A 27,664-nucleotide genomic window follows, 5' to 3' on the forward strand; every position below is an offset into this window, starting at 1 on the left:
CATATGTGCTCACTGCAGTTATCTTAATGGCTGTGTCCTATTTATATAGAACAGTATCGGCTCCCCCACAGGACTGGCTTTTAGAGTAAATTTATTAAGCTAAAAGGAGGAGTCGGTCCTTATGTGAAAGTAACTTACTGTACAGGTGGCATGAAAATGTGGCAAAAGATGGAGGCGGGGACGTGATGGCTGCCATTTGTTTGGGAAATACCGTCCTGCGGAACACCCTAGAACATTTGCATTCTGGTGTGACTGCTCAGGCAAAGGCACAGCTAGCTTCACCTATTCTAAGGGGCACTTTCCCACCCCGTGATGGTCTGTATGGTCTTCCCCCAGGGCTGTGCAATGTTTTTTAAAAAAAGTGACCCACAGTTGTCCCTAGCAGCGCACACCTTTAATCCCAGCACTCAGGAGGCAGAAGCATGTGGATCTCTGTGAGTCTGAGGCCAACCTGCTCTACGTAAAAGAGTTTCAGGACAGGCAGGGACACATAGAGAGACCCTGCCTCAAAAATAAAATAGTGACCCGCCGTTGGGAATAAACATCATATCATCATCATTGGATATTAATCTTTTCAGGTTATACATATTTAAGTCAGCAAGGAATAGTTGGTATTCATTTATAATTCCAACAGCTGGTAAACTGAGGCAGAGGTCACTGAGTGTGAGGCCAGCCTGGGCTGAGTGATAAGTCTCAGAGCTTTAAATTAAAAAAAAAAAAAGATGGCAGGAATAAATAGGGTTCAGTTGGTAAAGTCCTTGCCAAGTTTGTAGGAGACTGTGGGTTCAGCCCCCAGCACCCTATAAAACAGAGCGTGGTAAGTGTGTGTCTGTAACCCCTGCACTCAGGGGGTGGAAATATGAGAGCTGCCACAAGTCTGAGGCCAGCCTGGGGCTACCAAGAGAGAGACCTTCCTTTAAAAAAAAAAACAATAGAATAGTGACATTTTCAGATGATTTGAGTGTGTGTGTGTGTGTGTGTGTGTGTGTGTGTGTCAGAGAGAGAGAGAGAGAGAGAGAGAGACAGACAGACAGACAGACAGACAGACAGACAAATATATAGACTTTGCCTGCTGGTGAAGGAGTGATAAACATGCTTTTTGTTTAGATCACAAGTGAGGGGGATGAGAAAAAGACCTGTGAGAGAGCAGGTGATGTTTATCCCCTTAGAAGTTGAACCACCGTGTGGGGGAGATTGGTTGTTAACCAGCTGAAAAGCATCCTTGAACAAATGCTGAGAGGAGGTATAAATGTGAGCCAAAAACAGGAGGCGGGGCCTTTGGAGACTTGGGATAGATTTGTCTGCTCATCGCTCCGCTTCCAGAGGCTTCTAGAGAGAACCGCTCGAGGGAAGACTGCGGGGCTCTGGGCTTCGGCTGAGGTTCCAGGTTCTGGTTACTCCAGGTTCCAGCAGAAGAAATCCTGCTGATTACGCCAGGAGAATCGTTCCTCGGGACTGATATCTTTACGGTTCCATTACTGTGTTCTTTAATCTTCTTTTCCTAATGTTTAGGTTAGTCAGTTTATAAGTGAGGTACTCTCTGGTGAATAAGTTTGTAATAAAATATATTTGCTAAGAAAATTGAGTCTACATCCTGGCTGGTAGTATTGCTTAATTTTTCATGAGATGTGAAAAAAAAATGTCTGTTTATGCTAGCTAGGTCACTTCTGGAGTCTTCCAAGGGAGTGCTTCAAGTGTGAGGAAACAGCTCCCAGCAGCTGCTCCCGCTCTGATTAGGGGGTCTTCAGGACGCCAAACCCCACAGGTGCTCAAGCCCCTTATAAAGACAACGTAGGCTCCACACATAACCCCGTCCTCATGCCTTAAAGCATATCTAGCTCACTCAGGGGGCCTCAGTGCAAGAGCAGAGCCAAGGAGACAGTGGTGGAGCCCAGCCATGGTGGCACATTCCTTAATGGAAGGCAGTTAGACCTCTGTGAATTCAGGGCTAGCCTGATCTACAGATCACATTTCCGGGTAGCCAGGGCTGCATGGTGAGACCCTGTCTGTACATGCTCAAGTCCTCTAATACTTTATAACTGATATGGAGGGCCACATATCCAGATATTTTTCATATATATATATGTGCATATATACACACACATATATGCAGTAGTGCATGTATTTTCCTGAGTATATGACATATAATTATACCTCTCTTCCCCCCGTCCCCCAGATCTGGGATTATAGGTGTGCACCACCATACCCTGCCTGTTTTGTTATTTTTAAGACAGGGATTCATGTGGCCCAGGCTACTTGAGATATGTAGCCAAGGACACAACTTCTGATCTTCCTGCCTCCACTTTCCACGTGGTAAGAGTCCAGGCATGCCCCACCGTGACTGGTTTTTATGAGGTGCTACGGGTCAGACCGAAACTTCTGCGCGTACTGGGCAGGCGCACGGTTCAGTCGCACACTCTGCCCAAGATTTTCTCTTCTTTCCTATGACTTCTTCTCCTCTTAGTTTCACGTGGTTTGTGGCCCTGTTGAAATATTGTCATAACCCCCAGCTCACTCTGGCCTAACGTTTCTGAGGCAGCATTACGCAAAGCCCTCTGCCTGGGACCTGGTCTCTTGACTGGGGTGGGACTCTGACCCCTCCCCCACAAACAGCTCCTGAGTCTGAGAGGGCCAGCCTGGATGGACTTGGCTGAGCCCTCCCCCTTATAGGGATCCTTATATCCCCAAGAAAGGCCTGCACAGAGCCCACCCCTGCTCCTCTCTCCTGCCAGAGCTTTCCCCTGCCCTCTCTCCTCAGAGGGCATCCCAGAGCCCCTTGGCCTCCTTGGCGGACGTGCCCTAAAACAGCAGTCATCTGAGGCCCTACTTGTGGGTTTTTGCTGGAGACAGAACTTGGGGGTAGCTGCATCTTCACATCTATGCCTGGGGTATCCTGAGGGGCAGAGGGACCGGCAGTGTGACAATAAGGGGGGGCGAGTGACTGTGGACGGGGGTCCCTACGTCATGTTTACTCCTGCTCTGACTGATACTAGGGTTTGCTGGTCCTAACCCAGGCTCAGAAAGCAGGCAGGACCGCATTCCTGTCTCTGGCCCCGACAGACCCTGACTACATTCTCCCTACACACACACACACTTTCCTCCTCACGCACCGCATTTTGTCCTTGACCCCCCCTTACCTACACACCCTAGGGCTCCAAGCCTAGTCCTCTTCCTCCCAGTCCTGTGTCACCGAATCGCAGAAGACAGAGGCCATGGGAGAAAGATCACGTGGCTTTATCTGAACAGGACAGAGAGGACACAGCAGTGCCTGGAGAGCCAGGCTCCCTCAGGGTGGGGAGACCTTCAGCCTTAGGCCCGCCTCCCTTCAGAGGTCTCTTCCTTTGAGGATCCTTTTGTGTTGACCACTCGGTAGGCTCTTAGAGTAGAGGGAGGAGGCGGGGGTGGTGAGCTGGTTCAGTATGGAGGTTCCAGCTAGGATGCCCGTCCGTCCGTCCGTCCGTCTGGGTATGGTATCAGCCCCCACTCACCTGTGGCGACTCAGGCACAGTCGAGACAATTGTCTGTACTTCCCACCTGGGAGAAAAGGAACCCGATTCTCTCATGAGTTGGAAACAGCATTATCACGTGTGCACTGGGGACCGACTAGGTCAACCTTAGCCCTCGGGAAGCCCGTGAGCAGGTGAAGTAGGCCAGCAAGATGGCAGACAAGTAGAGGGGCTTGCTGCCAAGCCTGACACCGTGATCTACTCATGGAACCTATGTGGTAGAAAGAGACGAACCCTGGTGGAAGAAACCACACAGTGTTAAAAGAGCACAGGCTGCTCTTCCCGAGGCCCTAGCTTCAATCCCTAGCACCCACATGGAGGCTCACAACCCTCTGTGGCCTCAGTCCTATGGGTGCGGTGCCCTCTTCTGGTGTGCAGACACACGTGCAGACAAAGCACCAATATACATAAAATAAATAAATAAATTTTTGGCTGGTTGTTCTTTTTGTTTGTTTGTTTGTTTGGTTGTTTCGGTTTTTTTTTTTTTTTTTTGAGACAGGGCTTCTCTGTGTGGCCTTGGCTGTCCTAGACTTGCTTTGTAGACCAGGCTGGCCTCGAACTCACAGCGATCCACCTGCCTCTACCTCCAGAGTGCTGGGATTAAAGGGCGTGCACCACCACCGCCCAACTGTTTTGTTTTGTTTTGTTTTAAGGAGAAAACAACTCATAAAAGTTGTCCTCTGATCTCTACATGTATACTATGTGTACACAAACATACACACACACACACACACACACACACACACACACACACAAATAAGTGCAGGGTCAGGGGTCGGGCACAACAACCTGTGCAAAGGCCCTGTGGTAAAAGGAGAGAGGAGAGCTCCAAGAACATGGACAAGAGAGAAGCTGGGACCTGCATCAGGGTCAACTGGGTGCAGTCAATGGGGGTAGAGAGTGTAGGAAGGCACAGGATGTGAGAACAGGGCAGCCCACCGACCTCTCCCGCTTCCCACTGCCCCTGGCTGCTGCTTCCCACTGTTACCTCAGTTCCCAGCTCCGTTCCAGCCCTGGACCTCTGCAGATCCCACCCCCTCCACCTGGGTGTTGTTTCAGTCTCTGGTCCTTACGACACTCTGATTTCACCCTGCCTCTTACTCATTGACAAGGAGCCTTGTCTCTTCGGCTCTGCCATGCTCTGAAGCCTCCAGAGGAAGCTAGCCTTTGTTAAAGTCTTGTACGGAGTCTCATGTGGTTTGGGGGGGGGTGCCCCCCATTGCTTGCCTTAGAAGCTGGGTCCTCCGTACTTGGGGTGGGGGCTGAGAAGGAGGTCCCAGGGTCTAGGGGCACCTAGGAGGCTATAGCTCCGCCTCTCTCAGTCAGTTAACCTATGGGAGGGCGAGCTGTCGTAGATAGACGGGCCAGTCTCCTCCCTGCTCTCTCACTTCCTGTCTTGTTTTGTGACCTCTGCTGCCACACACCCTCCCCCAGCGGAGGTGGACATGGGGTGTCTCCCTCGATCGGTCTCCGCTGTATTTTGATTCCCAGTGCTGCAGTAACTGAGTATGCCTATAATCTAAGCACTTGGGAGGCAGAGGCGGGGGGTTCAGAAGTTCAAGACTGAGGTGGACGAGGTGGCTTAGCGGTTAGTCACGTCCTACTTTTGGAAAGGCTCGAGCTCCGAGGCATCCAACACTCTCGTCTGTCTGCCGAGGCACCTGCGCTCACACGCACGCACGCACACGCCTACACAGACACACACCTATACACATAATTTAAAAATAAATATTAAAAAAAAAAAGACATTTAACGGCCATCTTTGACTACACAGTGAGTTCAAAGGCAGCCTGGGCTACATGAGACCCTGTCTCAAAAGGAAAAGCATAGAGTCTGTCTTCTCATCTCACAAATAAAGCCGGCCCTTGGCTTGTAGTGAGCCAGAATGTCACGTCCGTGTTAGCAGCCGGAGCCTGCACATCTTCCCTGTGTGTGTTCCTGCCTTTCTCATCGAGGCCCCGCCGGGAACAGCGCCCCCTGCTGACTCCTCAGCCGAGTCTCGGTCTGTGGGGGCGCTGAGCTCGTCCCTGACCCTCAGTGACCAGGCGGCCCAGAGTGCCCACCCCCAGCCTCGGCGCCCTCTCCGCCCAAGCCCCACTCTCACTGGTGAGGATGATAATGCCGGTGATGAACAGCACCGCGGCCACCAGCAGCCCCCGTTTCCGGAGAGTGGTGTCATCTGTGGAGAGAGAAATGGAGATGCCAGGTGAGGAGGGCTCTGTCTTTTCTCCCCACTCATCTCCGGTAGGGGTGGGGTCGGGGAGGGTGGCAGTAACTCACCATAGAAGAAGGGGTCCTTCTCATCCGAAACTAGAGGGGGGACACATAAATGTGAGTCAGAGCTGGGCAGAGGTTTGCGGCGTGAAAAAGCAAAGTGCAGAACGCACTAGAGCGCGGACACCCGGGACTCAGCCTCCTAAGGCCACAGAACAAATATGGAAACCCTCGCTGTGACCCGCAACGTGGCCTCTATCGTCTCCACTCAACCTGTCTCACTCTCGGCACGCACCGGACTCCCTATCCCTGAGGCCAGCCTGACACTCATCCCAGGGCCTTTGTGCTACTGTCCCGTCTCCTGGGGAGAACAGCCATGCTGCAGATTACCCACAAGCCTCTTGGCACTTCCTTCACCGGACACCTTCCTTGATTCTGAGTACAGGACACTCCCTGAGCATTCTCTAACTCCTAACTTCTCTCTGTTTTTTTGTGATAACAATATATATATTTTTTAATTTAAAAATCACCTGCCGGGCATGGTGGCGCACACCTTTAATCCCAGCACTCGGGAGGCAGAGGCAGGCGGATCGCTGTGAGTTCGAGGCCAGCCTCGTCTACAAAGTGAGTCCAGGACAGCCAGGGCTACACAGAGAAACCTTGTCTTGAAAAACCAAAAAAAAAAAAAAAACCAAAAAAAAAAAAAAAACCAAAAAAAAACAAAACAAAACAAAAAAAAACCCCAACCCAAAACAAAAACAACAACAAAAAGATAATAAAATAAAAAAATTAAAAATCACCTGATATATAAGTTTTCCAGTTACTATCTTCTGTCTTCCCCTACTAAAGAGTCAGTTTCAGAGGGTCTCACTATGTAGCCCAGGCTGTCATGCAACTTGCTATGTCCAGGTTGGCTTCAAACTTGCAGCCATCTTCCTTCTGTTTCCCAGGTGCAAAGATTACAGTGCCCATCAGGCATGCGCTATTTGTCCCCTAGTGTTGGTGGCTGCCTGGCACGCATGTGAATTTGTGCTAAGTGCACAGATGAACGGGTGACCTGGGCATATGGCTTCTATGTCTTAGTGGGCAATATCAGAGGGCGATGTCAAGATGACCAAACGGAGCCCTGCTGGTCCACAACTGACCTTAGGTGTGTGGGTGCCTGAAGTGGCCAGAATAGCCACCAAGCTGGGCCCAGTCCTAATTTCAATTTGCAGAATTCAGAGCTTCAAAAAGCAACAACCTAACCACACTGCATGGTGACCTGGCTTGTTCTGGAGGGCAGCATTGGGGCATGTGCTGCCCCCTGGCCAGCCAGACATCACAGCTTTCCTGCCAACCCCGTCTGTGGCATGAGCCCTGCAGACTTTGGCACACTGGGCAGAAACTACCAGGCGCCTGTTTCTGGCCAGGGAAAAGAGAGTAATAATCCTGTGGATCGTCAGAGTGGAACAGAATCTATAAGTTCTCAGTTTGGCTGGGAGCCCTATGCCTGGGACGCTCTTGGTACCTTCAGGTGATGGGCAGAAAAAAATCATCAGAAGACAGTGGCAGGCAGGAGGGGCCACAGGGGCAGACCCGGGGATGTGGATGTAATAGCCAGGCTACATTTGGGGTGCAGCGAACAGGCACCTCCCACCTACACTCTGTCAACAAGCACCTGCCTGCATCCCAGGCCAGGCTGGTCCCTCTTCTGGACCACCACTCATAACCCAAGAGCCGAAGCCAGGATTTCAAGGGCTTGGTCCCCTCCAGCCTGGAGAACCTTATTTAAAATATGAGCATCCCCTCTATAGCAGGGCATTCTCTTTTTAATTTTAGGTTAATTAAGAATTTTGGAGACAGGGTCGGCCATGTAACCCACACTGGCCTCACGTTCTCACTCTTCCTGAGCTCTGACATCACACAAGGATTAAGGTCACCTGCTGTCTTGGTCTCAGCTGAGCCCCTTTCCTCACACCTGCTGCCCCATTCAACCTTCTGGCTCCTTCCTGGTTCTGGGCTGGGGCGGGGGTGGGGACAAAGCTTCACCGACCAATCAGAACAGCCCACGTGATCTCAGCCACGCTATGAGAGTCAACTCCAGGCTTTGGGCGGGGCTTGTGGGAAAGAGCGGTGTGTCTCCTAGTTGCTAAAGTGTGGGGCATCTTCGCTACCAAGAAGAAAAGCCAACGAAGACAACAGAGGCATGAGGGAGCAATTCAGACATACTGACGATGCTGAAGGCCCTTGATCTAGCTATACCTGATACCCTATCTTCAGATTTTTGCAGAATTAAGCCAATACAGTTTTTTTTGTGTTCGAGATCCCGAGTGCTGGGATTAAAGGCATTAAAGGCATGTGCCACCACGCCCAGCCCAAGCCAATACATCTTAAAAAAATAAAAAATAAAAAAATAAAAAAAGGTTTATTTTGCAACTGAAAAGCTCCCCCTGTAACAGAAAAAAGACACAACGGAAACCCACAACTCTACTCTTCCCCAACCAGCCCGGCTCTCTGATTGCTGGAGTAAGGCATGCTCGAACTGCAGCGTGGAGTTGCACGCTACGGATCCGAGAAGGTCGTCCTTAAAGTAGCATCGAACTTTAACTGAGAATCCTCCGGATATCTGCGCACACGCACACACGCGCACACACACTGGCACGCATGCACGCGCGCTCACACACACACGCTCACACACGCGCGCACACAGGCACACATGCACATGCGCTCACACACACACGCGCACACACTGGCACGCATGCACGCGCGCTCACACAGACACGCGCACACACGCGCGCGCGCACACACACGCACGCTCACACACACACGCGCATACACACTGGCACGCATGCACGCGCGCTCACACACACGCGCGCACACGCGCGCGCGCGCACACACACACACGCGCGCGCACACACGCGCGCTCACACACACACGCGCATACACACTGGCACGCATGCACGCGCGCTCACACACACGCGCGCTCGCACACACGCGCGCGCGCACACACGCGCGATCACACACACACACACACACGCGCACACACGCGCGCACACACGGCAGTCCATTAGCCTTTTCCCAGGAAGGTGCTTGGGGGAATGAGGACCCAGAACGGAAGGAAGTGAAATAAAAACGAGAGGCTGGCGCCGGGGCTCTTACCTTTCTTGCTGCTTTTGTGTGTCGCTCGATTTGTCGTTGGCTTAGTGGTGTTCATCCCTGTCGGTTGCTGGGTCTTGGCTTTGGCCACCGTCTGGGTTCCTGTGGCTTCTGCTCGGGTCAGAAGAAAAGGAAGGGAGGAGGAGAAGTAAGGGGAAGAGACCTGCTCACCCCCAGACCTGCCAGGCAGGCCTCGGTCCACATGGTAGCATCCCAGGCTCAAGCACCATCTGCCACTTTGTTGGGCTGGAGTGGAGACTCTTTTTGAACGCTGCAGTAGAATGAAATGTGTGCCCACTACAAGGACAACTTTTCTTTAAAAGCAAAACAAAACAAGGGATTCTAGGCAGGGGCTCTACCACTGAGCCACACCCCAGCCCCTCACTGGAGGATCCTAGGCAGGGGCTCTACCACTGAGCCACACTCCAGCCCCTCACTGGAGGATCCTAGGCAGGGGCTCTACCACTGAGCCACACCCCAGCCCCTCACTGGAGGATCCTAGGCAGGGGCTCTACCACTGAGCCACGCCCCAGCCCCTCACTGGGGGATCTAGGCAGGGGCTCTACCACTGAGCCACACCCCAGCCCCTCACTGGGGGATCTAGGCAGGGGCTCTACCACTGAGCCACACCCCAGCCCCTCACTGGGGGATTCTAGGCAGGGGCTCTACCACTGAGCCACACCCCAGCCCCTCACTGGGGGATCCTAGGCAGGGGCTCTACCACTGAGCCACACCCCAGCCCCTCACTGGGGGATCCTAGGCAGGGGCTCTACCACTGAGCCATACCCCAGCCCCTCACTGGGGGATTCTAGGCAGGGGCTCTACCACTGAGCCACACCCCAGCCCCTCACTGGGGGACTCTATGCAGGGGCTCTACCACTGAGCCACACCCCAGCCCCTCACTGGGGGATCCTAGGCAGGGGGTCTACCACTGAGCCACACCCCAGTCCCTCACTGGGGGATTCTAGGCAGGAGCTCTACCACTGAGCCATACCCCAGCCCCTCACTGGGGGATTCTAGGCAGGGGCTCTACCACTGAGCCACACCCCAGCCCCTCACTGGGGGACTCTATGCAGGGGCTCTACCACTGAGCCACACCCCAGCCCCTCACTGGAGTGGAGGATCCTAGGCAGGGGGTCTACCACTGAGCCATACCCCCAGCCCCTCACTGGGGGATTCTAGGCAGGGGCTCTACCACTGAGCCACACCCCAGCCCCTCACTGGAGGATCCTAGGCAGGGGCTCTACCACTGAGCCACACCCCAGCCCCTCACTGGGGGATTCTAGGCAGGGGCTCTACCACTGAGCCACACCCCAGCCCCTCACTGGAGGATCCTAGGCAGGGGCTCTACCACTGAGCCACACCCCAGCCCCTCACTGGGGGATTCTAGGCAGGGGCTCTACCACTGAGCCACACCCCAGCCCCTCACTGGGGGATTCTAGGCAGGGGCTCTACCACTGAGCCACACTCCCAGCCCCTTACTGGAGGATCCTAGGCAGGGGCTCTACCACTGAGCCATACCCCCAGCCCCTCACTGGGGGATTATAGGCAGGGGCTCTACCACTGAGCCACACTCCCAGCCCCTCACTGGGGGATTCTAGGCAGGGGCTCTACCACTGAGCCACACCCCAGCCCCTCACTGGGGGATTCTAGGCAGGGGCTCTACCACTGAGCCACACTCCCAGCCCCTCACTGGAGGATCCTAGGCAGGGGCTCTACCACTGAGCCACACCCCCAGCCCCTCACTGGGGGATTCTAGGCAGGGGCTCTACCACTGAACCATACCTTCAAGCATCACTAATCCTTAACTGAAGAAATTATACAGAACACTATAAATTAAGTTATATTCTAAGAAAAACTATAACTATTACTTGAAAAACAAAACAAAACAGAAACAACAACAACAACAAAAAACTTCTAAAGAGACACAGACCTGAATGGAAGTTATGGTAGAGCAGGCACTGGAAGTGTCAATAAAAATCTGGAGTTCAGCTTTTGAAATGGGTCAGTTAAAAAAAAAGGGGGGGGCTTTGTTTTTAAATCGATGGAATTGGATGCCAGATAGACACAAGGTGGCACATGCTTGTAATCCCAGCACTCTAGTGGGTGAGGCAGGAGGACCTCCCTGAGTTCAAGGTCACCCTGGGCTACAAACCAGTACTGTCTGGACAAGACCAATAAATGATAGAGTGGGGCTTGCAAGGGCCCAGAGCTGCGCTGGGCTGAGCTGAGGAAGGGAACTTCAGGCGTCAGAGGAAGAGATGCACATGTGGACCCTGCCCCGACCCTGCCACGCATTCCACTTACCCCACTTACCGTCTGCTCCCCTGGTTGGGAAGGGAGGGGTGGGCGGTACTTCTGGGCTGGTTTTATCTGGAACTAGGATAAAAACAGGGCCAGAGAGAGAAGTGAGAAGGAAGGAGCAGAGAATTTCATCAGGTAAAGAGTGGAGAGTTTCCATAGCAACACTTTTTTTTTCTTTTTTCTTTTTCTTCTTCTTTTCTTAAATGCCTGTATGCATGCACGCACGCACGCACGCACGCACGCAGAGGCCACCTCCAGTGTCTTTCCTTAAGAGCCATCGACTTTCCCTTCATTGCCGCAGGCTCTTTCATCGGCTTGGGGCCCCAGGGCTCCACCTGCCTTGGCCTCCCCACCTTGGGGTTTACAACCACAGACTATTATGACAGTCCCGGGGACTAGACTGGGGTCCTCATACTTGTGAGGCGAGCCTTCTACTGACTGCCTTCAAGGCCCATTGTCAGGTGATGTGAGGAACTCAAGCGCCTCAGTAAGCACTCAAACAGGGTGCCTGGGGCTCCCCGGCATCCAGACCCACTACCAAGACTCAGAAGCCTTTCCTGGAAAAGGGTGTTTGACTCAGTTTCCCAAACCTTTCAGACCACAAACCACTGTAAGCTGCTCTAATAAGAGCCCCTGGGCCGGGGATGCAGGGAGTCCTGCCTCAAAGATGAACCCACACAGGAGGCAGAAGCAAGAGCTGGTGTTAGGTTCCTGATAGTAGCATTTAAGCACATAGATCGAGCCATGCCTGAATCCCCACCACCACCCTCAGTTACACAAATGTAAACTTCCTTGTTTGGTCCAAGTGTGGTGTTGTTACCGGCAGTGAGAATTTTACAGATCTGCCTCGATTTTCTTACCTGGGACATGAGTATTCACCGAAGTTTGGTTCACGGTGAAACCGGATACTGCCTTTTCTGATGTCTGCCCTGGGGGAATCAAGGCTGAGTGGTCAGGAAGGAGCCCCTTACCCTTGCCCCATGACTTCTGCCCCACCATCCCCAACCGTCTGAAGTCCCAGGGGAACCAGCTTTGGCTGGGTCTCGCCGTGGTCCTGAGAGTGATTTAAGCCTACGAACAGCTCCAGGACCTTTGCACACCTTTGCAGGAATGCCTCATTGACAGTCCAGGTGTTAGGCATCAGCCAGGGCCATGGAGAGCATTCTGCTCTCAACCACTTCCTCCTCGCCCTGTGACCTGAGCCACTGACGCATCCTCTCTAAGCTCCTTTGCCTCCACTGAAAAGTGGGGGACAATAACTGACTAAAGCTCCCTGCCCCATACCCAGCTAAGCTTGCTCCTCGCTGCCTCGTGGGCTAGACCCTGTCTCTTCCCACTGGGGTGCCCAGAAACCCCACTCCCACCAGAAGCAACCCCTGAACACCCAAGTCAGGTCAGACCCTGCAGGATCAGAGCCCAGGGTGGCTACACCTCGCTCTAGGGAAAGCCAAAAGTTTCACCTGGTCCCCAAGTTCCCCAGTCCCACCCCTTCTCAGTGGTTTCACCCCAACCCAGGTTTTCTCTGTCTCTCAGATTCCGTTAGAGGCTCATCACCATCTACGCAGGCTGCTTTTTCCTCTCGCACCAGTTCCCAGTCCACACAATGGGCCTGATGTCACATAGAATGGAACTAATTAAATATAAGTGAGCTAAGGGCATGAGCCACACTAGCAAGCGCCCACCTGGGCTGTCCGCTTTGAGTAGTGCTTTCCAGGCGAGGGTGAGAGTCTCCTACTCTGTAGATTAGCCCCCCCCCGTGCCCCCTCCCACTGGACCCCTTTGCCTCACTGTATTCTCAGAGAAGCCAACAGTTCTGCTTTGCCGGGAGCCTGGGGTTTCCTGGATGCCGAGTAGAAAACTGACACCCATCTCCCAGCCAAGTCAAACTCAGCAAGTTCTTCTCAGAGGTGAAAGGGAGGGTGCTCAGCAGGACAGGCTCCAGCCAGACCCTCTGGAAACAGGCAAAAAGGGTGCAACCCAGAGCCTGCTTCACCATCCTCACTTCCTGGTGCCAGCTCACAGGGGTGGGGGTGGGGGGAAAGGGGAGGGACGGGGTGTGGGGGGGGGGATGAGAAGATGGTACAGAGCATTCGAACTTCTGCAGTCACCCACCTAGCTATCCGCTGGGGCTGGTGAGGGTGTCTTACCTCTGCTGGGCAGAATCAGGGCGACAATGGTGAGGAGACGCAGGCGACTGGACGGTGACATCTGTGTGGCAAGTGGAAGCAAAGGTGAGTGAAACATAGCCCCTTAGCAGCCTCCCCGGAGCAGGCCCCTGGTCTCAAGGGCCCTGCGGTGTCTTCCTCTGGGAAGGGATGCTTTTTAGTAAGCGAGAGACCCAAGCCACCATTCCCTTCGTCCACGAGCTCATTCCCAAAGAAACCGAGAAGCATCAGGTGAGCCTGGCCCCCTGACACTCCCAGGGCAAAGAAGCGGCTCTCAGCTCCCTGCAGCCGGAGCTGACCCTCCTCACCGGTAGTTCCCAGGCAGAGGAAGCCAGGGGCCCCGCGGTGTCTGCTCCCTAGAGGGCCGGAGCCCAGAGCAGCCGGGCCAGCAGGGGAACAGGAAGGGTGACTAATGCGAGGCTGCATTCAGAGGAAAAAGTGAGCTGGTGTCCGGCTGCCCTGCAGGCACCACCGCACCCATGCTGGAAAGATTTTAGAGGGACAGATCTGCCAGGGATGGAGGCGCGCGTTCTGGGGAGATTGAGGCAGGAGGAGTCCCCCACGGAGGAACCAGAGTTAATGGGAGACAGAGAGGTATCAGGATCGCCGCCCCCCCCCTCCCCGGCCACCCCAAGCTGCTTACCACCTGCATGCGTGGCCCTGAGCATGAGGATCAAGCAAATGAGAGACTTACATCGGAGCCCAGAGTCTCTAGCCTGGAGTGTGAGAGTACCGCGTGTGAGCAGCCTCCCGGCGGAGGGTGTGGCCAGGGGCGAAGGCGCGGGCAGGCGGGGACCAGAGCGGCTCAGTCATTTCCTCTCGGGTTTCCAAGCCCCACACACAGGGGTGGGAGCTGGAGAGGTGGAGGGCAGCTGGAGTAGGGGGCGGACTGTGGGCGGTGGCCTCCACTTGAGGGTCTGAGGGACACCGATGAGGACCAGGGTGAGGAGAGAGGGAAGACCCCGTTGGGGAGGTGTGGCAGGAAGGATGTGGTGAGAAAAGAAGGCCCTGCGGGGAGAAGGAGGGAACCGGACAGCCACCTCAGCCTTCCACCCAGTCCTCGGGTGCCCACAGACGACAACACACAGACAGAACCGAGGGGGAAAAACTGAATGCACATTTATTAAGCTCAAGACATGGACCCTGAGGGGACAGCCAGGCGGGTCCTGGATGAGACCAGGATATGCAGGAGGGAGGGATGCAAGTATCGCAAGGGTCTGGGGGCGAACTCCTGGATTCCAGGAGCTGGAGGCCTGAGTCTCTGGGTCTGGGGTACAAATGGGCTCTTTGGGGGATCATCGTTGCCAAGGCCTGGGGAGGGACAGCGGGGTGCAGCGACTCCGGCCTTAGGGCCTTGGGGTGGGTGTGACGGCTCATTGGGGGCGCGCTCCCTGGCGCCAGGCTGGGTCCCCACTGCCTTCACCGGGTCCTCGGGCTCCTGAGCTCCGGCCAGGGACCGCAGAAGGTCCTACACACCGCCACCTCCAGGGGCTGGGAACAGAAGAGAACCCACGTTAGTGACCCAAGGGGGCAAAGAACCCCAGAATCCAAGCATGGTCGCCCCCTGGCTGTCTTCCTCGCCCCTTGATATCTGGTTACCACGGAGACATCTTTGTTGCTGCCCCATCTGGAGCTATGGAGAAACCCAAGGCTGATCTGGCTGTTCCTGGGGCTTTAAACTCTCCTTGGAAGAAAGAGGCCGTACCTCATGTGATACCCCACATATCTACTCTGGACAACCTGGCATCTAGCAGGCATCCTTCGGCTTACACTTCCCATCCAGAACAGGTCACCCTCATTCTCCTGCCTCGGCTACAACCGCTGTACCCACCCTGCTCCAGCTTTGCAAAGAGATAGCCCTGATGTTCTTAAGTCTCATTAGGAAGGTATAAAACATGATATAATTTCTCACCTAGCCTCCCCATCTAAACTGAGTCCTAATAAGCACCATCCTTTTATCACAAGATTTTTCTTCCCCTCAAAACAAGGTCTCTCTGTGTAGACCTGGCTGGTCCTGGATCTTGCTCTGTAGACGAGGTTGCCCTCAAACTCAGAGATCTGCCTGTTTCTGCCTCCTGCTGGCATTAAAGATGTGCGCCACCACCGCCCAGCTGTCATAAGATTTCAGTGGGAAGCCAGCCTATTGGCTCACACTTGTAACCCCAGCACTTGGGAGGCTGAGGCAAGAGGATGGCAGTGAGTTTGAGACTGCTCTGGGCTACACAGTGAGCTCTTGATCAGCCAGGACTAGAGTGAGACCCTCGCCACAAGTCCTTAGAAAGGAAGTAATTGTGCTAAAAACAAAACCAACAACCCCCCCCAAGTCTCCCATGTACCTGGACCCCACCTCCCGCCCCGTACCCGATCCCTGGCCAGCCTGTCTTTATCATCTGGTGCTGACCATCCTTGCTTTCCCCTCCTCTCTTCTATACCAGCTTCCTCCCCCTCCCCCACTTCCTTTCAGCTGGAGTCTTTTTATTGTTTTTGAGACATAGTCTCATGTAGCCCAGTCTGCTCTCAAACTCTCCTTATAGCTAGGGTGACCTTGAACTCATGATCTCCTTGCTTCCAGCTCCAGAATGTTGAGATTATGGACAGGCTTTGGGGGGAGGCGTTGAACCCAGGGAGGCAAGCATCCCTAGCAGTGTTCACCCTCCACATACCCCGACGCTGCCCCGCCCCCACCCCATCTCTCTTTTGAGATAGGGTCTCACTATGTCGACCCAGGTGGCCTGGAATTCACAGAGATCCACCCTTCCGTGCTCCTCACCCCACTTTAACTCCCCAGTGGAGGGGTGAAAGGTATGCAACCACTGCTCCTCATCTGCCTCCGCGCCCCCCCACCTCCATCTTTAAATTTGTATTCTATGCTTCTTCTGGTGCCTTTATTCGGCAGCCGGCCCTCTCTTGCCTCCTTTCCTTACTCTCCCTGGCCCTTCCTTTTCTCTGTGGGCCCTCAGGAAGGTAGAGGGAAGCCTGTGTGGGTGGGTTTCGCACATGCTAGCCTCTTCCATCCTTTCAGACTTCCCCAGGCACACCTCACCAAGCTTTCTGAGGCTTCCATTTCTTTAACTTGTGCGTCTCTCTCTCTCTCTCTCTCTCTCTCTCTCTCTCTCTCTCTCTCTCTTTGGTTTTTTGAAACAAGTGAAACAAGGCTTCTCTGTGTTAGCCTTGGCTGTCCTAGACTCACTTTGTAGACCAGGCTGGCCTCGAACTCACAGCGATCCTCCTGCCTCTGCCTCCCGAGTGCTGGGATTAAAGGCGTGCGCCACCACCGCCCGGCCCCGATTTGCATTTCCTAAGATACTGTTAGAATCCTCCTTCTGTAGTTTCAGCCTCTGAGGGACCTAGTGGGGTCCCTCAGGCTCCAAGTCCCCACAGGTAGCCTGCTGAGGTGTCCTCAGGAACCATGCTCACCTGAGGAAGGCAGTTCGGACTTACAGGATTTGCACGTTGGGCTGTGGGGAGGAGAGAGGAGAAAGCTTAGCAGGGTTCCGGGTAGGCTCCCTGGGCCCCATGTTAGGGGTCACCACCCCGGGTCCCCCAGGCAGCCCCACCTCTCAGACCTGGAGTCCGCCTTCCTGCATTTCACTTTCTTGCCTGTTAGGAGAGAGACAGCTGAGAGCAATGCAGGGACAGGCCAGGCAGGAAGGGACAGGGCAGGGCAGTCAGGGGACCTTCACAGGTAAGGATGGCACGGAACCAGAAGGGGCCCCTCAAAGAGTGAAGATCGGGACCTTTTCAAGTGGGGACAAGGTCGGGTGGGCAGGAGACCCTCTAAGGTGGGGACACTCGCAGGTGGGGACCCCACCAGTCGGGGGGGCACTTACTGAGGATGATGACGATCCCCAACAGGAACATGATAGTGGCCAGGGTCATCCCCACAGTCTGCACCGTCTCATAATCTAAGGAAGACAGGGCGACCTCAGGGCAGCCTCATCCCAGCCAGCGACTCAAGCCAGTGGTCCAGAAAAGCTGCCCTCTGAGCCCCAAGCTCCATTGGGAACTGGAGGGAGACCCAACTCTACTGGGCCAGCCTGCTGGGGCAGGGCCGATGGGCCTCCTTCCCAATGCTGGCCTTCTGGATTCTCACACTAGGCCCTGAGTCCCATCAGTTGACCCTTCCCAGATCCTCATCCTGGTTCGATCCTCCATGATCAAGGCCCAGACTATCCCAACAGACATCTCTGAGGTTTAGCTGCCCTGCTCCCATCTCTCTCCCACAGCCACAGGAAGCTTATTACTTCCAGACAGAGCAAGGCCGCTCCACTGCCCCTTGTAGCGGCATCACGAGCGAAAGTCAAGGTAACTCGGGGTTCAAACCTCAGTCATTTTACAACTTTCCAACAAGTGGCTTCTCTGCTTACTTCAGTGCAAAAGCCCACAGACTTGGTCGTAATCCGTGCTATTCGTTACTGAGGCGGGCAGCAGCCCAGGCTGACTGACACAGTGCGTCTAGCACTGACACAAGGAATGAAAGTCCTTCAGAGGACGGCCTAGTCCCGACCCTACGCAGGCGTCACACACCCTTCTCTTCCCGTCAGCCCTCTGCTTAGCCACACAAGCCTAGAGCACGCTAGGATCCTGCCTCCGAGACCTTCCCACAAGCCACTTCTCTCTACCTGAAGGCTCCCTGTACTGACTGAACTATCTCGCGGTCCCAGATTTCTCCAATCCCACTCCCTCTTCCAGTTTCCTTCATAAGAATTTCTTGCTTTGAGAATGGTTTTCACGGGACAGTGCAAACTGACCTCAAACTCTCAAATCCTTCTGCCTCCGCCTCCTAAATACTGGGAAAAGTTGTCTTGTCTCCTGTACATGTGTGACGTGAGGCTAACGGGGTGGGGGGACGGGGTGGACCGCAAAAAAGTCTGGTTTAGAAACCTCCCCATGGTGTCTCCAGAGCCTGGCCCAGAACCTGGCACCCAGCACACACAGGCTCCACGTGTATTTGCAGGGAGGGGACCATGGAGTACCTGGTGTGTACACCGTGCATCGACCCTTCAGCAGCTGGCTCCAGTGCGGTCATCAAACATTCACCAACAAACAAAAAATTGCTAATAAAAGCAAAAAAAAATCCACACACACGCAAATCCCCAAGTCATGGCGGGGTGTGGTGTGGCTGCTCCTGCTGGGGACTCAGGGACAGCTTCCTAAGTGAGCGGTCAATATCTGAACCGAGGCCAGAAAGGAGAGATGCCTTAGTTCACTGTGTAGGGAGCTGGGGGAGGGGTGGTCATGTTCCTGGCAGAAAGAACAGTAAGTCCAAAGGCCCTGAGGTAGTAAGGACCTTGGCCTATGAGAGGGATGGCATGAGCAAAGATGGAGGAGTCCAGGGGACGGAAAGAGGGAAGTCAAGCTAGATCTCAGATCTGCCAGACCTATGGCTTCAGGGTCTTGGGAAAGCCATCCTAACTGTAACCCTTTCTGTAGTCCTCATCAGTGGGGGAGGCGTTACTACATCTTATTTACAAGGAAGGTCCAGACAGGCAAAGTTGCTTGGCCTAGGCCACACAGCTAGGGAGTGGATAAATTAAGATTTGAACCCCAGAGTCATTTTATAACTCTTTCTTAGTTGCTCCTCTGATTATTTCAGTGCCCAAGCCCATAGACCTGGTCATAATCCGTGGAGGCACTGAGCGCTACTTGTTACTGAGGCCGACCTCAGCCTGGTCTGACTGACACAATGACTACATTTGTCCTCCCCAGGTCTCTTCCTAGTTTCCAAAGAGGAAGCCTTAGGTTGCTGCTCACCAACCCCAGGTAATCTCTAACCTGAACCAAAGGGAAAACAAAACAAAACAAAACAAAACAAACAAACAAACAAAAAACCCAAACAGGCTTTACAAGGCTCACAGCCTTCATCAGGGGCTGGAGAGGAGAGAAAACCACCTCCCTTCTCCAGTCTGCTTCTGCCCTTCATAGACCCCTCTTGAGCGAGCCACGGCCACGGCCACGGCCACGGCCACATGGCTGGTGGCCCGTGTCTGCGGGCCCAGCCAAAGCCACCCTTCCACTCCCAACAGAAGACCCAACACTCACCATAGAAAAATGGGTCCGCTTCTGTAGGAGCTGCGGGGAAGAAGATGAGGAAGAGAGGGAAACACGGCTCAATGATGGCTCTCTGAACATCTTTGAGCACCAAGATGGGGCTTGGAGTAGGAGATCCCTTGCTGCTGGATGAGACCGCCTCTCACTAGAGCAAGTAGGGTGCTCTCTGGGCCCACTCACCCATACCCTCGTGTAGTGCACAACCCACCCAACTCTGCTTCTAGACCCCTAAGGAGAACTGACACAGGTCTTGGGGTCATTCTGTGAAACACGTGCACGCGCACACACACACACACACACACACACACACACACACACACACACACACACGATGGACCTATCACAGCCCAGACCACCAGATAGATGTGTTGGCTTCCCGTGAGGGCTCCCTCAACCTTCCCAGCCACCCAAGAGCCCCTGAGGTCACAAGGCTGGTCCCTGCATGTGCTGTGCCATCTGCCTAGGCTGCCACCGAATCCAACATGGACAGTTGTGCTAATGGACATATTCTCCATTACCTAGGGCACCAGCAGTTCTGAGAATTGGGATAATCTTGTGATAACTCTGTGCCCCTCTGTAAATGAGTCTTCCCCATCACATGAAATAGAAGACCCTTAGTAAATTCCGCCTAACCTTAGGAGAGCATGTGCATACACGTGTGTGTGTGTGTGTGTGTGTGTGTGTGTGTGTGTGTGTAACCTTCTCCCATCTCTCACCTTTGTCGTAAACCCACTCCAGCAGGCCGAGAGAGCTGGGCATGGTGGCCCACACCTACACCCCAGCACTTGAAAGACAGAGACATTAAGGGCAGCCTGGGCTACAGGGAGACACTGCCAAGGAGTGGGGAGCTCGGAACCTCTTTCCAATGTCAGATGCCCACCCTGGCCAGTCATTAAAGGTAGCACACAGCCTTTAATCCCAGCACAAGGAAGGCAGAAGAAGGTGGATCTCTGTGAGTTTGAGGCCAGCCTTGCTTACACGAGTGAGCTGCAGACCAGCCAGGTCTCTAAAAATTAAAAGATGTCTACCGTGTAGCTGTCAACTCCCTCCTGCAGCTCTCATCACACTCTGCCCTGTCCATGGCAGAGTTCTGCAGCTTATGCCACTGGAGAGGGAGTCAGGAGCTTTGGGCCTTGGTCTCTCCCCCTTTGTGGGTTCTATTGGGTCTGGGTGGGGGCTGTACCTTTAGATTTGGCCAATAAATGTTCAAAATGGTGAGTGCTTTAGCTGTCTGTGGGAAGTGGAGACCTCCTGCCTCCATATACATTTTCATACATGCCAGTGGTCTTCCTCCACTGAGACTTTTTGGTACTATTTGTTACCATACTACCTGGAGCCTGAGCTGACTGATAAACAGTTCTGGTTTGTATGGTGTGGACTTCCCAGGTCTCTGTCTAGACTGTAAAGGAGTCCTGGCTTGGTGCTGATGTCTCTTTAGTGTTTGTCAACTGAGTCACTGTTTGGGGAATGTGATTTCGTTTTGCTTTTTTGGGGGGGAAAGGGTCTCACTAAGTAGTCCAGGCTGGTCTTAAACTCATATTCCTCTTGCCTCTGCTTTCAGAATGGTAAGGTTAGTAGCATGCAACCACCACCCCCCCCCCGCCACACACACACACACACACACACACACACACACACACACACACACACCTGTTTCTTGCCTTTACTTTAGGGCCAGACAGGGAAACAAGGTACTAATTTTCCATTTGTGGTGGCGATCTTTTTTTAAAGCCCACAAACATTTCTTTTTAAGAAGTTAATCCTCTGGAGGAAAAATCTTAAATAAACAGCAGTAAGAGGAACATTTTAGTAGGGCAAAACTCAGTGTTTCAGAGTCAAGCGTGCTGTGTTTTAGCTTTGCCACCAGAGGGTGGGCAGATGGTCTTTGCCATTCAGGCTTGTTCTCAAGAAGTTTTCAGGAATGAGTGAGTGAGTGAGTGAATGAATGAATGAATGAGAGGGCCTCCTGGGCTGCAGGTGATTGCACCAAAGATGAAGGTATTGGTTTCCCATGCATCCCTTCATCCCATACATTGCCTGTCCCAACATTTTCCCTGGACTCCTCCAAAGGTCCCCTGCGGGGTGGGGGGTGAGGAGTGGGGAGCCCTGACCACAGCCGTCTCAGTCTTCAGGGTGTGGCTGGGTCAAGGGTGGAGCCAGGAGGCAGGAAAAGCAATGTACACCACTGTTGGCTAGTTGCCAGGAAGAGATCAGAGAGGAGGTGGTTGCTATGGTAACCAGGGCATCTTCCGAGGTGATGGGGTCCTGGCATTCCAGGCTGGGAGGGGTCCTGTGTGAGGTTTGGGGGTTGGGCCAATCTTGCCTCCCCTCTTTGCCCCTGCAGATCTGGCTTCTGGCCAAGCTGAGTGTCTTCCCTCCACAGAATAAGGACCTAGACCCAGGTATGACCACATCCCCATTTTGCTCACCCTTGATTCCTGCTCTTGTTCTCTGGCAAGAACCATATCTCCTTTCTCGCCCTCAACAATTCATTAATTCGATTCCGTAAACTGCCTGCGAAGAATGCACCCGAGGTTTTCCTCCCTCAGAGTTTCCCAAATCCTGCGGTCCCCTATCAGGCAGTAACGGGGAGAAGGGATTGGCGAGCCATCTGCCCTCCCACCTCTATCCGTCTGCTGCCATCGATCCTGCTAACCACCACCACTGCGAAAAAGAAGCCCTGGGCTCCCGCCAGACCTGCTGGCTCAGCCCTGCCCCCTCTCTCTGGGGTGGCTCCCAGCCTCTGCAGCCCCTCACCCCCGCCCTGCCTGGGATTCTGCAGCTAGAGCTCCTTATAGCCCCTGCCCCACCCCCACCCACTGCCTGCTGGGAAAGAGGAAAGGGAAGGTGCGTTGAGAGTGGAATTAAGAGTTCCCTCCACCGCCAGGGACTCCACAGCAGCACCCCCAAGACCTCTGCTCTGCCCCCAGCCCCGTTCAAGCATCCTACCCCCAGCTCATCCGCAGAGGACCGGGCAACAGAGGAGGGGACCAGGAAGCCACGGACCCAGGGAGTGTTTAAGCCGGTGCACGCAGATCTGGGTTAATGGGTGCGAAGTGTAAATCCAGTGCGGCTGGATGCGGGGAGACAAGTGTGTCTCCGGGATAAAACCATAAGTACATGTGGGCTGGGAGGGGGGGTCCCCAACATTCTATTCCTGCCATGCAGGTTCGCTGCAGTACTGCAGCCCCACCCGTTCCTTCCTTGCATACTTGCCCGTGCTCCTCTATCTCAGCTCCCCTTTCTCTCGGTCTCTCTCTCCTCTCAGTTCTGCATCTCTGAAAGCCTGTCTCCTGGGATTTTGTGCCTCTGGCTCTCCTGTTTTTCTTGGTCTCTATCTCTTCCAAGCTTTCTTAGTCCATCTCTTGTCACACCATCACCAACACTCTCTACTCTCTCCCTTCAACCGCCAGTCTGTCCCTTAGCATCTGCCTGCCAAGGAATTTAGTGAATAGCCACACTATCCTAGGCAGACACAGGATAACGACCCCCCCCCAGCTGGCCCATCTAAGGTGCTGAAGTCCTCCAGAACCTCTCTGGATACGGACCCATCAGATCTCACCCTTAACCCTACATCTCTTCCACCGCTGTGCTGGACCAGGCACCCGGTTGCCATAGCAACCTGTCCGCGCATCCTTTCTCTTGGGACTGTAGCTCTCTAATCTTGGATAGGTCCCACACAGGGAGAAGATCACCTGGGAGAGGGTGCCCAAGAAACCCCAAGGGGCGTCAAAAATGTACTCTTGAGCCTCCGCCCATGATAGGGGCAGACATCTCCCCTTCGTTTTTCAGTTTGGGATTTCCCCCTACAGTCTGTCCCCTGAGCTCTTAAATCCTGGATTCCTCCACCTCCTTCCTAGCACCCATTCCCCAGGAGACGCTCACCGTTTGTGGGGCTCTGGGTTGGGGTGGCCATGCTGAGCCGGAGCAGGGGGCTGCTGAGTGCTGAGGCAGCGAAGGTGCGGCTGCAGCAGCTGGAAGCAGGACAGACTGATGTGGGGGGTAAGGTGGGGGAGCCTTGGTAGTGGGGGCCTGTAACCAATGGGGGCCCGGAGAGCCCGCCCCCGTTCAGGCCATCCCTCCGCCCCCGCCCCCGCCCACTGCTGATGTCCCCGCCCCTTCCCCCAAGGGTGGGGGCGCTCCCTGCGGGGCCAAGGGGGCTCCGGGTTTCGCACAAGAGGCACTGAGATCAACCAAGCGCTATCACGAAGGAAAACCAAGTTTTATTGGCGGTCTGAGCAGCAAGGGGTGTCCGAGAGGCAGGGCTGAGGCAGGGGACTCTGGAGGTGGGCACTGGCGAGCAGCTAGGTGGGCAGAGGTGTCAGGTGCCAAATGGGCTCTGTTGAGGGGGGTGAAGAGAGTGGGTGGCAACGAGAGACCTCAAGCTCTCTTCGACACGCTCCCACCCTGGCACTGTGCCCTTCTGCCTCCCTCCCTCCCAACCACTCTCCCTCCCTTAGCCCAGCAACTGCAGGACCTGGCTGAGTTTCCTGGATCTAGGGGTGGAGGTTCTATCGCCTGCGAGTGGACAGACCTGAGGGGGACACAGAGAGTTCTGGGGTCAGGGGGAGTCTGTAGCCGGGATAACACCCCGCCAAACCCACCCTGAGCCCAGGAAGAATGGTTCTTGAAAACAGTTGCCCCGCAAACCCTGCAGTGTGCCCGAACTCACGGCGGATGGAGCTGCGGAAAGTTCCCTCCTCTTCGTCAGGTTCCCCGGTTCTGGGAAGGGACAGACAGAGGCATTTGGATGGACCAGCAGAGGCAGCAGCTTCCGAGAAGCCCCCAGGGCAGGCCTTAGTTCCCGAACCCGACCGAGGACTTGGATATGGACGAGGTCCATCAGAAACCAGGAGCTCCCCGCTGGTGTTTTCGGGGCGCGGCAAGAGATGCTCCCAAGCTGGTCATGGTGACCGGATGTTGGGGAAGGGGCTTGATATTGTTGGGAGAGGGATGGCCACAGGGTCTTGGGAGACGGCCCTGATGGGACTTGGGTCCAATGAGTGATACTAAGTCACCTTACCTTCCTGTGCCTCAGTTTCCTCATATGCAAAACAAGGCTGTTGATGGTGCCCACCTCATCTGGGTGGGGTAAGGGGTATGTAATAGGGAGGGAAACGGTGCCTGCCGCGTGATGCGCACTCAAGCAGGCTAGAGGATCGGTATGGAGGCTTCTGTAATAGTTTTAGCACGCAGAAGGTATGCCTGCGTTGCCTGCGCTTTAAAAGGTTTATTTCGAGAGGGACCCTGCGCGAGGATCGGAACTGGAGCTAAACTGGGCCGCCCTGTGAGGTGATCTCATTTCAGCGCGGCTGCTCCAGCCCAGCTTCTCCTCACCACGCTTGAGTTTCCATCTGCAGGGCTGGTGGGAGCCCAGCGCCCCCACTGGCTGGGCGCTGGGCCAAGCAGAGAGGGAGCTTGACCATCGCTCCGGCCCAGGAGCGTGGCACACACTAAGCGCTTAATACGTGTTCGCCTGCAGGATGGGTGCACTTGCCGCCGCGCCCCCACCACCTTTCCACTGAGGAAGGAGCGAGAGAGGCCCGGAGGGACCACTAACCTCTGCTGTTGGTTGAATTTGCACCGACATCTCTTGCCTGTGGAGTGGGAAGGTACAGTCTGAGCTTCCCTCCCGCTCCCGCAGCCCTAGGCTCTCCTCCAAACTGGGGAGACCGCAGGGGGTGGGGCCTGAGGCGGGGCTGGAGAAAGGGTAGGGTGTGGGGGCGTGGTCGGACGCGGGGGGCGTGGCCTGGGTGGGTGGGAGGTGAGGGGCGTGGTTGAAAGCGGAGGTGTGGTTTGTGTGGGGCGAGGTTGGAGTCAGGGCGAGGTGTGAGAGCTGTGGTTGGAGGCTGAGGCTGTGCTGGGCGTGGGTTAGGATAGGCTGTGTGTGGTGTTGGGAGTGGAGCTTGGAGAGGGAAGGCTGGAGGCGGGGCCGAGAAGGCAGGTGCAGACACTCACTAAGGATGATGAGGATGCCAAGGATGAAGAGGATCCCAGCGATCGTGAGGCCGCCGATCCGCAGGGTGTGGTAATCTGTGGGAAGAGGGTGACCAGTAGGGAAGAGCATAGTGTGCAGGGCGAGGAGGAGAGGAGAGGAGAGAGGAAGGGGAAATGTCAGATGTATGTGAGGAGAGGAGAGCCCAGGACAGAGGAAGGAGGGAAGGAGGAGGTGCTGGGAGGAGGGAGAGGATGGTCCCACAGAAAGTGGGGCCCCGTAGGGCACCACATGCTGAAAACCCAACCCAAATGAGACAGGGCGTCAAACAGACTAAGACAACCGAACACCCACACCCCCTCTCACCCAAACCCCATCGTAGCTCCCCTCACCATAGGTGAATGGATCGGGTTCCTGGGGAGCTTCTAGAAAGAAAAACAACAACAACAACAACAACATTTGAGAATCTCTTGTGACAAGGAGAGGCACAAAGGACCCTGCAGGGTTCTACCTACCTTCTTGGGCTGGGAGTTTGGGTGCCTACTCTGTGTCCAGGAAGCCTCCTGCACTGGCCTAGCACCCTGATATCTTCCACTCACTCCCACTGCTGCCTAACTCAGGCGTCTTCCTCCCCTCCCCCCCCAGGTGAGCCTGTGTGGAGACCCCTGGTTTCCTGTTCTATGGATTCCTTTAGTTTAGGGTCTCCCTCCTTGGTTTGGGGGGCTTTCTCCTACCCCCTGAGATAGCAGGAACCTCCTCTGGACTCACCTGCGTTGGCCATGGTGAAGAGACAGACACTGAGAGCCAGGATGTGGCTGGGAGACGCCATTGCCCTAAGGAGTCAGCCAGGGTCAAGAAGTGGCCTCTCCCCTGCTCTCCTCCCTCCTAAAAAAGGGGCCTGAACCCACGGGGTTAAGTCAAGGACAGCTGAGGACTTAATGAAAGCGTCAGCCCAGCCTTTCACTTAGTTGCCTGAGAAACAGGGGATCCCCCGCTCCACAGGAGCCATCTCACCAGACAACTCCATAACGGGGACAGAGGACCACACAGAGTACACAGGGCAAGGCAGAGGTGGGGAGACACAGACTCGGGGGGGGGGGCAACACAGAGTACACAGGGCAAGGCAGAGGTGGGGAGACACAGACTCGGTGGGGGGGGGCAACCCCGGGCCACCCCCTATCACCAGCTGGTCCCAGAGGTCTGAAATATACCCTTGTAAGGGAAGCTGCTGGACACAGGTGGAAATGCTAGGAGACAGACAGCCCGACATGCCCAGCCCCACCTGCCCCTACACACCTCGACCAGTGGTCTCTCTGTACCCAGACAGTCCCCGGCTCTCCTGCCCTCCGCTGCCAGCCCGCTCTCTCCCTGCCGCTCTCTCCCTGACCCTGGGTATAAATATCTCCCACTTCACCCGGGAGGAATTTGCTCCACACGGGCCACCATGGCAACAGCTCCCCACCCCCAATGACTCTGGGGGGTCCTGTACAACACTGCTGGGGTGAGGCCCAGCCAGGAGCCACATCCCCACAGGCCACCCCATCGCCTTTCCTGGAAGCCATGAGAAAAGGGGGAAACACCCCACCCCTCCTTTGCCTGACTCTGGGTGACATCTTTCATAACAAGACATTAGGCCGGAGAGCGACAAGAGGCCCATGCCTGAGAGAAAGTCCGATGTTGTTTCAGGGACACACATTCAGGCACAGACACACTATGTGCAGGCGCGCGCGCGCGCACACACACACACACACACACACACACACACACAACGGGTGTGGCTGGAATGGGGACAAACAACACCCTCTCTCCAAACTGCTGGTTAGAACACAGGGTGTAGACATAAGCACAGACTCCTCCTCCGGGCCTTCTGTGCCCCCAAAATGTGACAGAAACAGCCTTATACAAATGGGTATCCAAGCCTCACCTCCCCACCAGGGGTCTCACACAGCAGCCACTGAAAAAGGGAGGAGTCACTAACTCCCCCGCCCCTGTCAACCCCTGTCCGCACACTCTCTCCTCCCTCTTGGTCAGGCCTGCCTGAGAAGCCACAGGCTGGCCACTCTTGTTCCCAAAATAGGCCTCCCAGCTAGGGGAGCAGAGAGGCCTGGAGAACGCTCACCCCATTCACGCTGTCCCCTGTTGACAGAAGACCCCCAAATGTCCAGCTGTGCACCCTGGGAGCTAAGTACTTTGGACCCCCTGGGCCAGAACTGGATGGGCCGCCCCGCAGGCTCCCCTCCTGGCCACACCCCACTCTTGCCCTCCCCAACTAGCAACTGAAACTGGAGCCCAGGTTGGAGGGGGGCCAGGGGGCGGCCCCCAGCCCAGACCGCCCTGGCCCCGCTAGATTA

General features: G+C 55.0%; 3 protein-coding genes and 1 long non-coding RNA gene across 13 annotated transcripts; 1 reads left to right on the forward strand and 3 right to left on the reverse strand.

The window, feature by feature from the left end:
- Positions 1-3,218: 3,218 nt before the first annotated feature.
- On the reverse strand, positions 3,219-14,158 carry FXYD5 (FXYD domain containing ion transport regulator 5). Of its 4 annotated transcripts, none has more exons than XM_084771473.1 (9): positions 14,022-14,158; positions 13,310-13,370; positions 12,023-12,091; positions 11,175-11,237; positions 8,862-8,969; positions 5,787-5,816; positions 5,611-5,685; positions 3,489-3,534; positions 3,219-3,376 (listed from the first exon to the last, which is right to left on the reverse strand). In XM_084771473.1, the coding sequence occupies exons 2-9, from the start codon at positions 13,368-13,370 to the stop codon at positions 3,310-3,312; spliced, it is 519 nt and encodes a 172-aa protein (XP_084627599.1). In that variant the 5' UTR covers positions 14,022-14,158; the 3' UTR covers positions 3,219-3,309. The 4 variants fall into 4 exon arrangements, with proteins under 4 accessions (XP_084627599.1, XP_084627598.1, XP_084627600.1 ...); XM_084771472.1 differs by having other exon boundaries at positions 13,971-14,067; XM_084771474.1 differs by lacking the exon at positions 14,022-14,158 and adding an exon at positions 13,636-13,884.
- On the forward strand, positions 13,284-24,993 carry LOC311591637. The gene is made up of 3 exons (XR_014777153.1): positions 13,284-13,393; positions 21,723-21,780; positions 24,861-24,993. It is a non-coding gene; the product is annotated as an uncharacterized lncRNA (long non-coding RNA).
- FXYD7 (FXYD domain containing ion transport regulator 7) lies at positions 14,133-23,448 on the reverse strand (the record flags this gene model as incomplete). 4 transcript variants are annotated; one of them, XM_084771478.1, is made up of 6 exons in its annotated part: positions 23,264-23,448; positions 19,370-19,399; positions 17,158-17,232; positions 16,894-16,927; positions 16,769-16,785; positions 14,133-14,335 (listed from the first exon to the last, which is right to left on the reverse strand). In XM_084771478.1, the coding sequence occupies exons 1-6, from the start codon at positions 23,292-23,294 to the stop codon at positions 14,133-14,135; spliced, it is 390 nt and encodes a 129-aa protein (XP_084627604.1). In that variant the 5' UTR covers positions 23,295-23,448. The 4 variants fall into 4 exon arrangements, with proteins under 4 accessions (XP_084627604.1, XP_084627603.1, XP_084627606.1 ...); XM_084771477.1 differs by having other exon boundaries at positions 16,885-16,927; positions 23,264-23,346; XM_084771480.1 differs by lacking the exon at positions 14,133-14,335 and adding an exon at positions 14,432-14,818 and having other exon boundaries at positions 16,745-16,785.
- Positions 23,580-27,584, reverse strand: FXYD1 (FXYD domain containing ion transport regulator 1). 4 transcript variants are annotated; one of them, XM_084771469.1, is made up of 8 exons: positions 27,433-27,584; positions 26,082-26,146; positions 25,706-25,738; positions 25,337-25,411; positions 24,939-24,975; positions 24,051-24,100; positions 23,856-23,912; positions 23,580-23,717 (listed from the first exon to the last, which is right to left on the reverse strand). In XM_084771469.1, the coding sequence occupies exons 1-7, from the start codon at positions 27,435-27,437 to the stop codon at positions 23,890-23,892; spliced, it is 288 nt and encodes a 95-aa protein (XP_084627595.1). In that variant the 5' UTR covers positions 27,438-27,584; the 3' UTR covers positions 23,580-23,717; positions 23,856-23,889. The 4 variants fall into 4 exon arrangements, with proteins under 4 accessions (XP_084627595.1, XP_084627596.1, XP_084627594.1 ...); XM_084771470.1 differs by having other exon boundaries at positions 26,082-26,211; positions 27,433-27,575; XM_084771468.1 differs by lacking the exon at positions 27,433-27,584 and adding an exon at positions 26,610-26,780.
- Between the last annotated feature and the right edge of the window lie 80 nt (positions 27,585-27,664).

Source organism: Acomys minous (assembly GCF_964271855.1).
Source record: "Acomys minous genome assembly, chromosome: 20".
NCBI lineage: Eukaryota > Metazoa > Chordata > Mammalia > Rodentia > Muridae > Acomys > Acomys minous.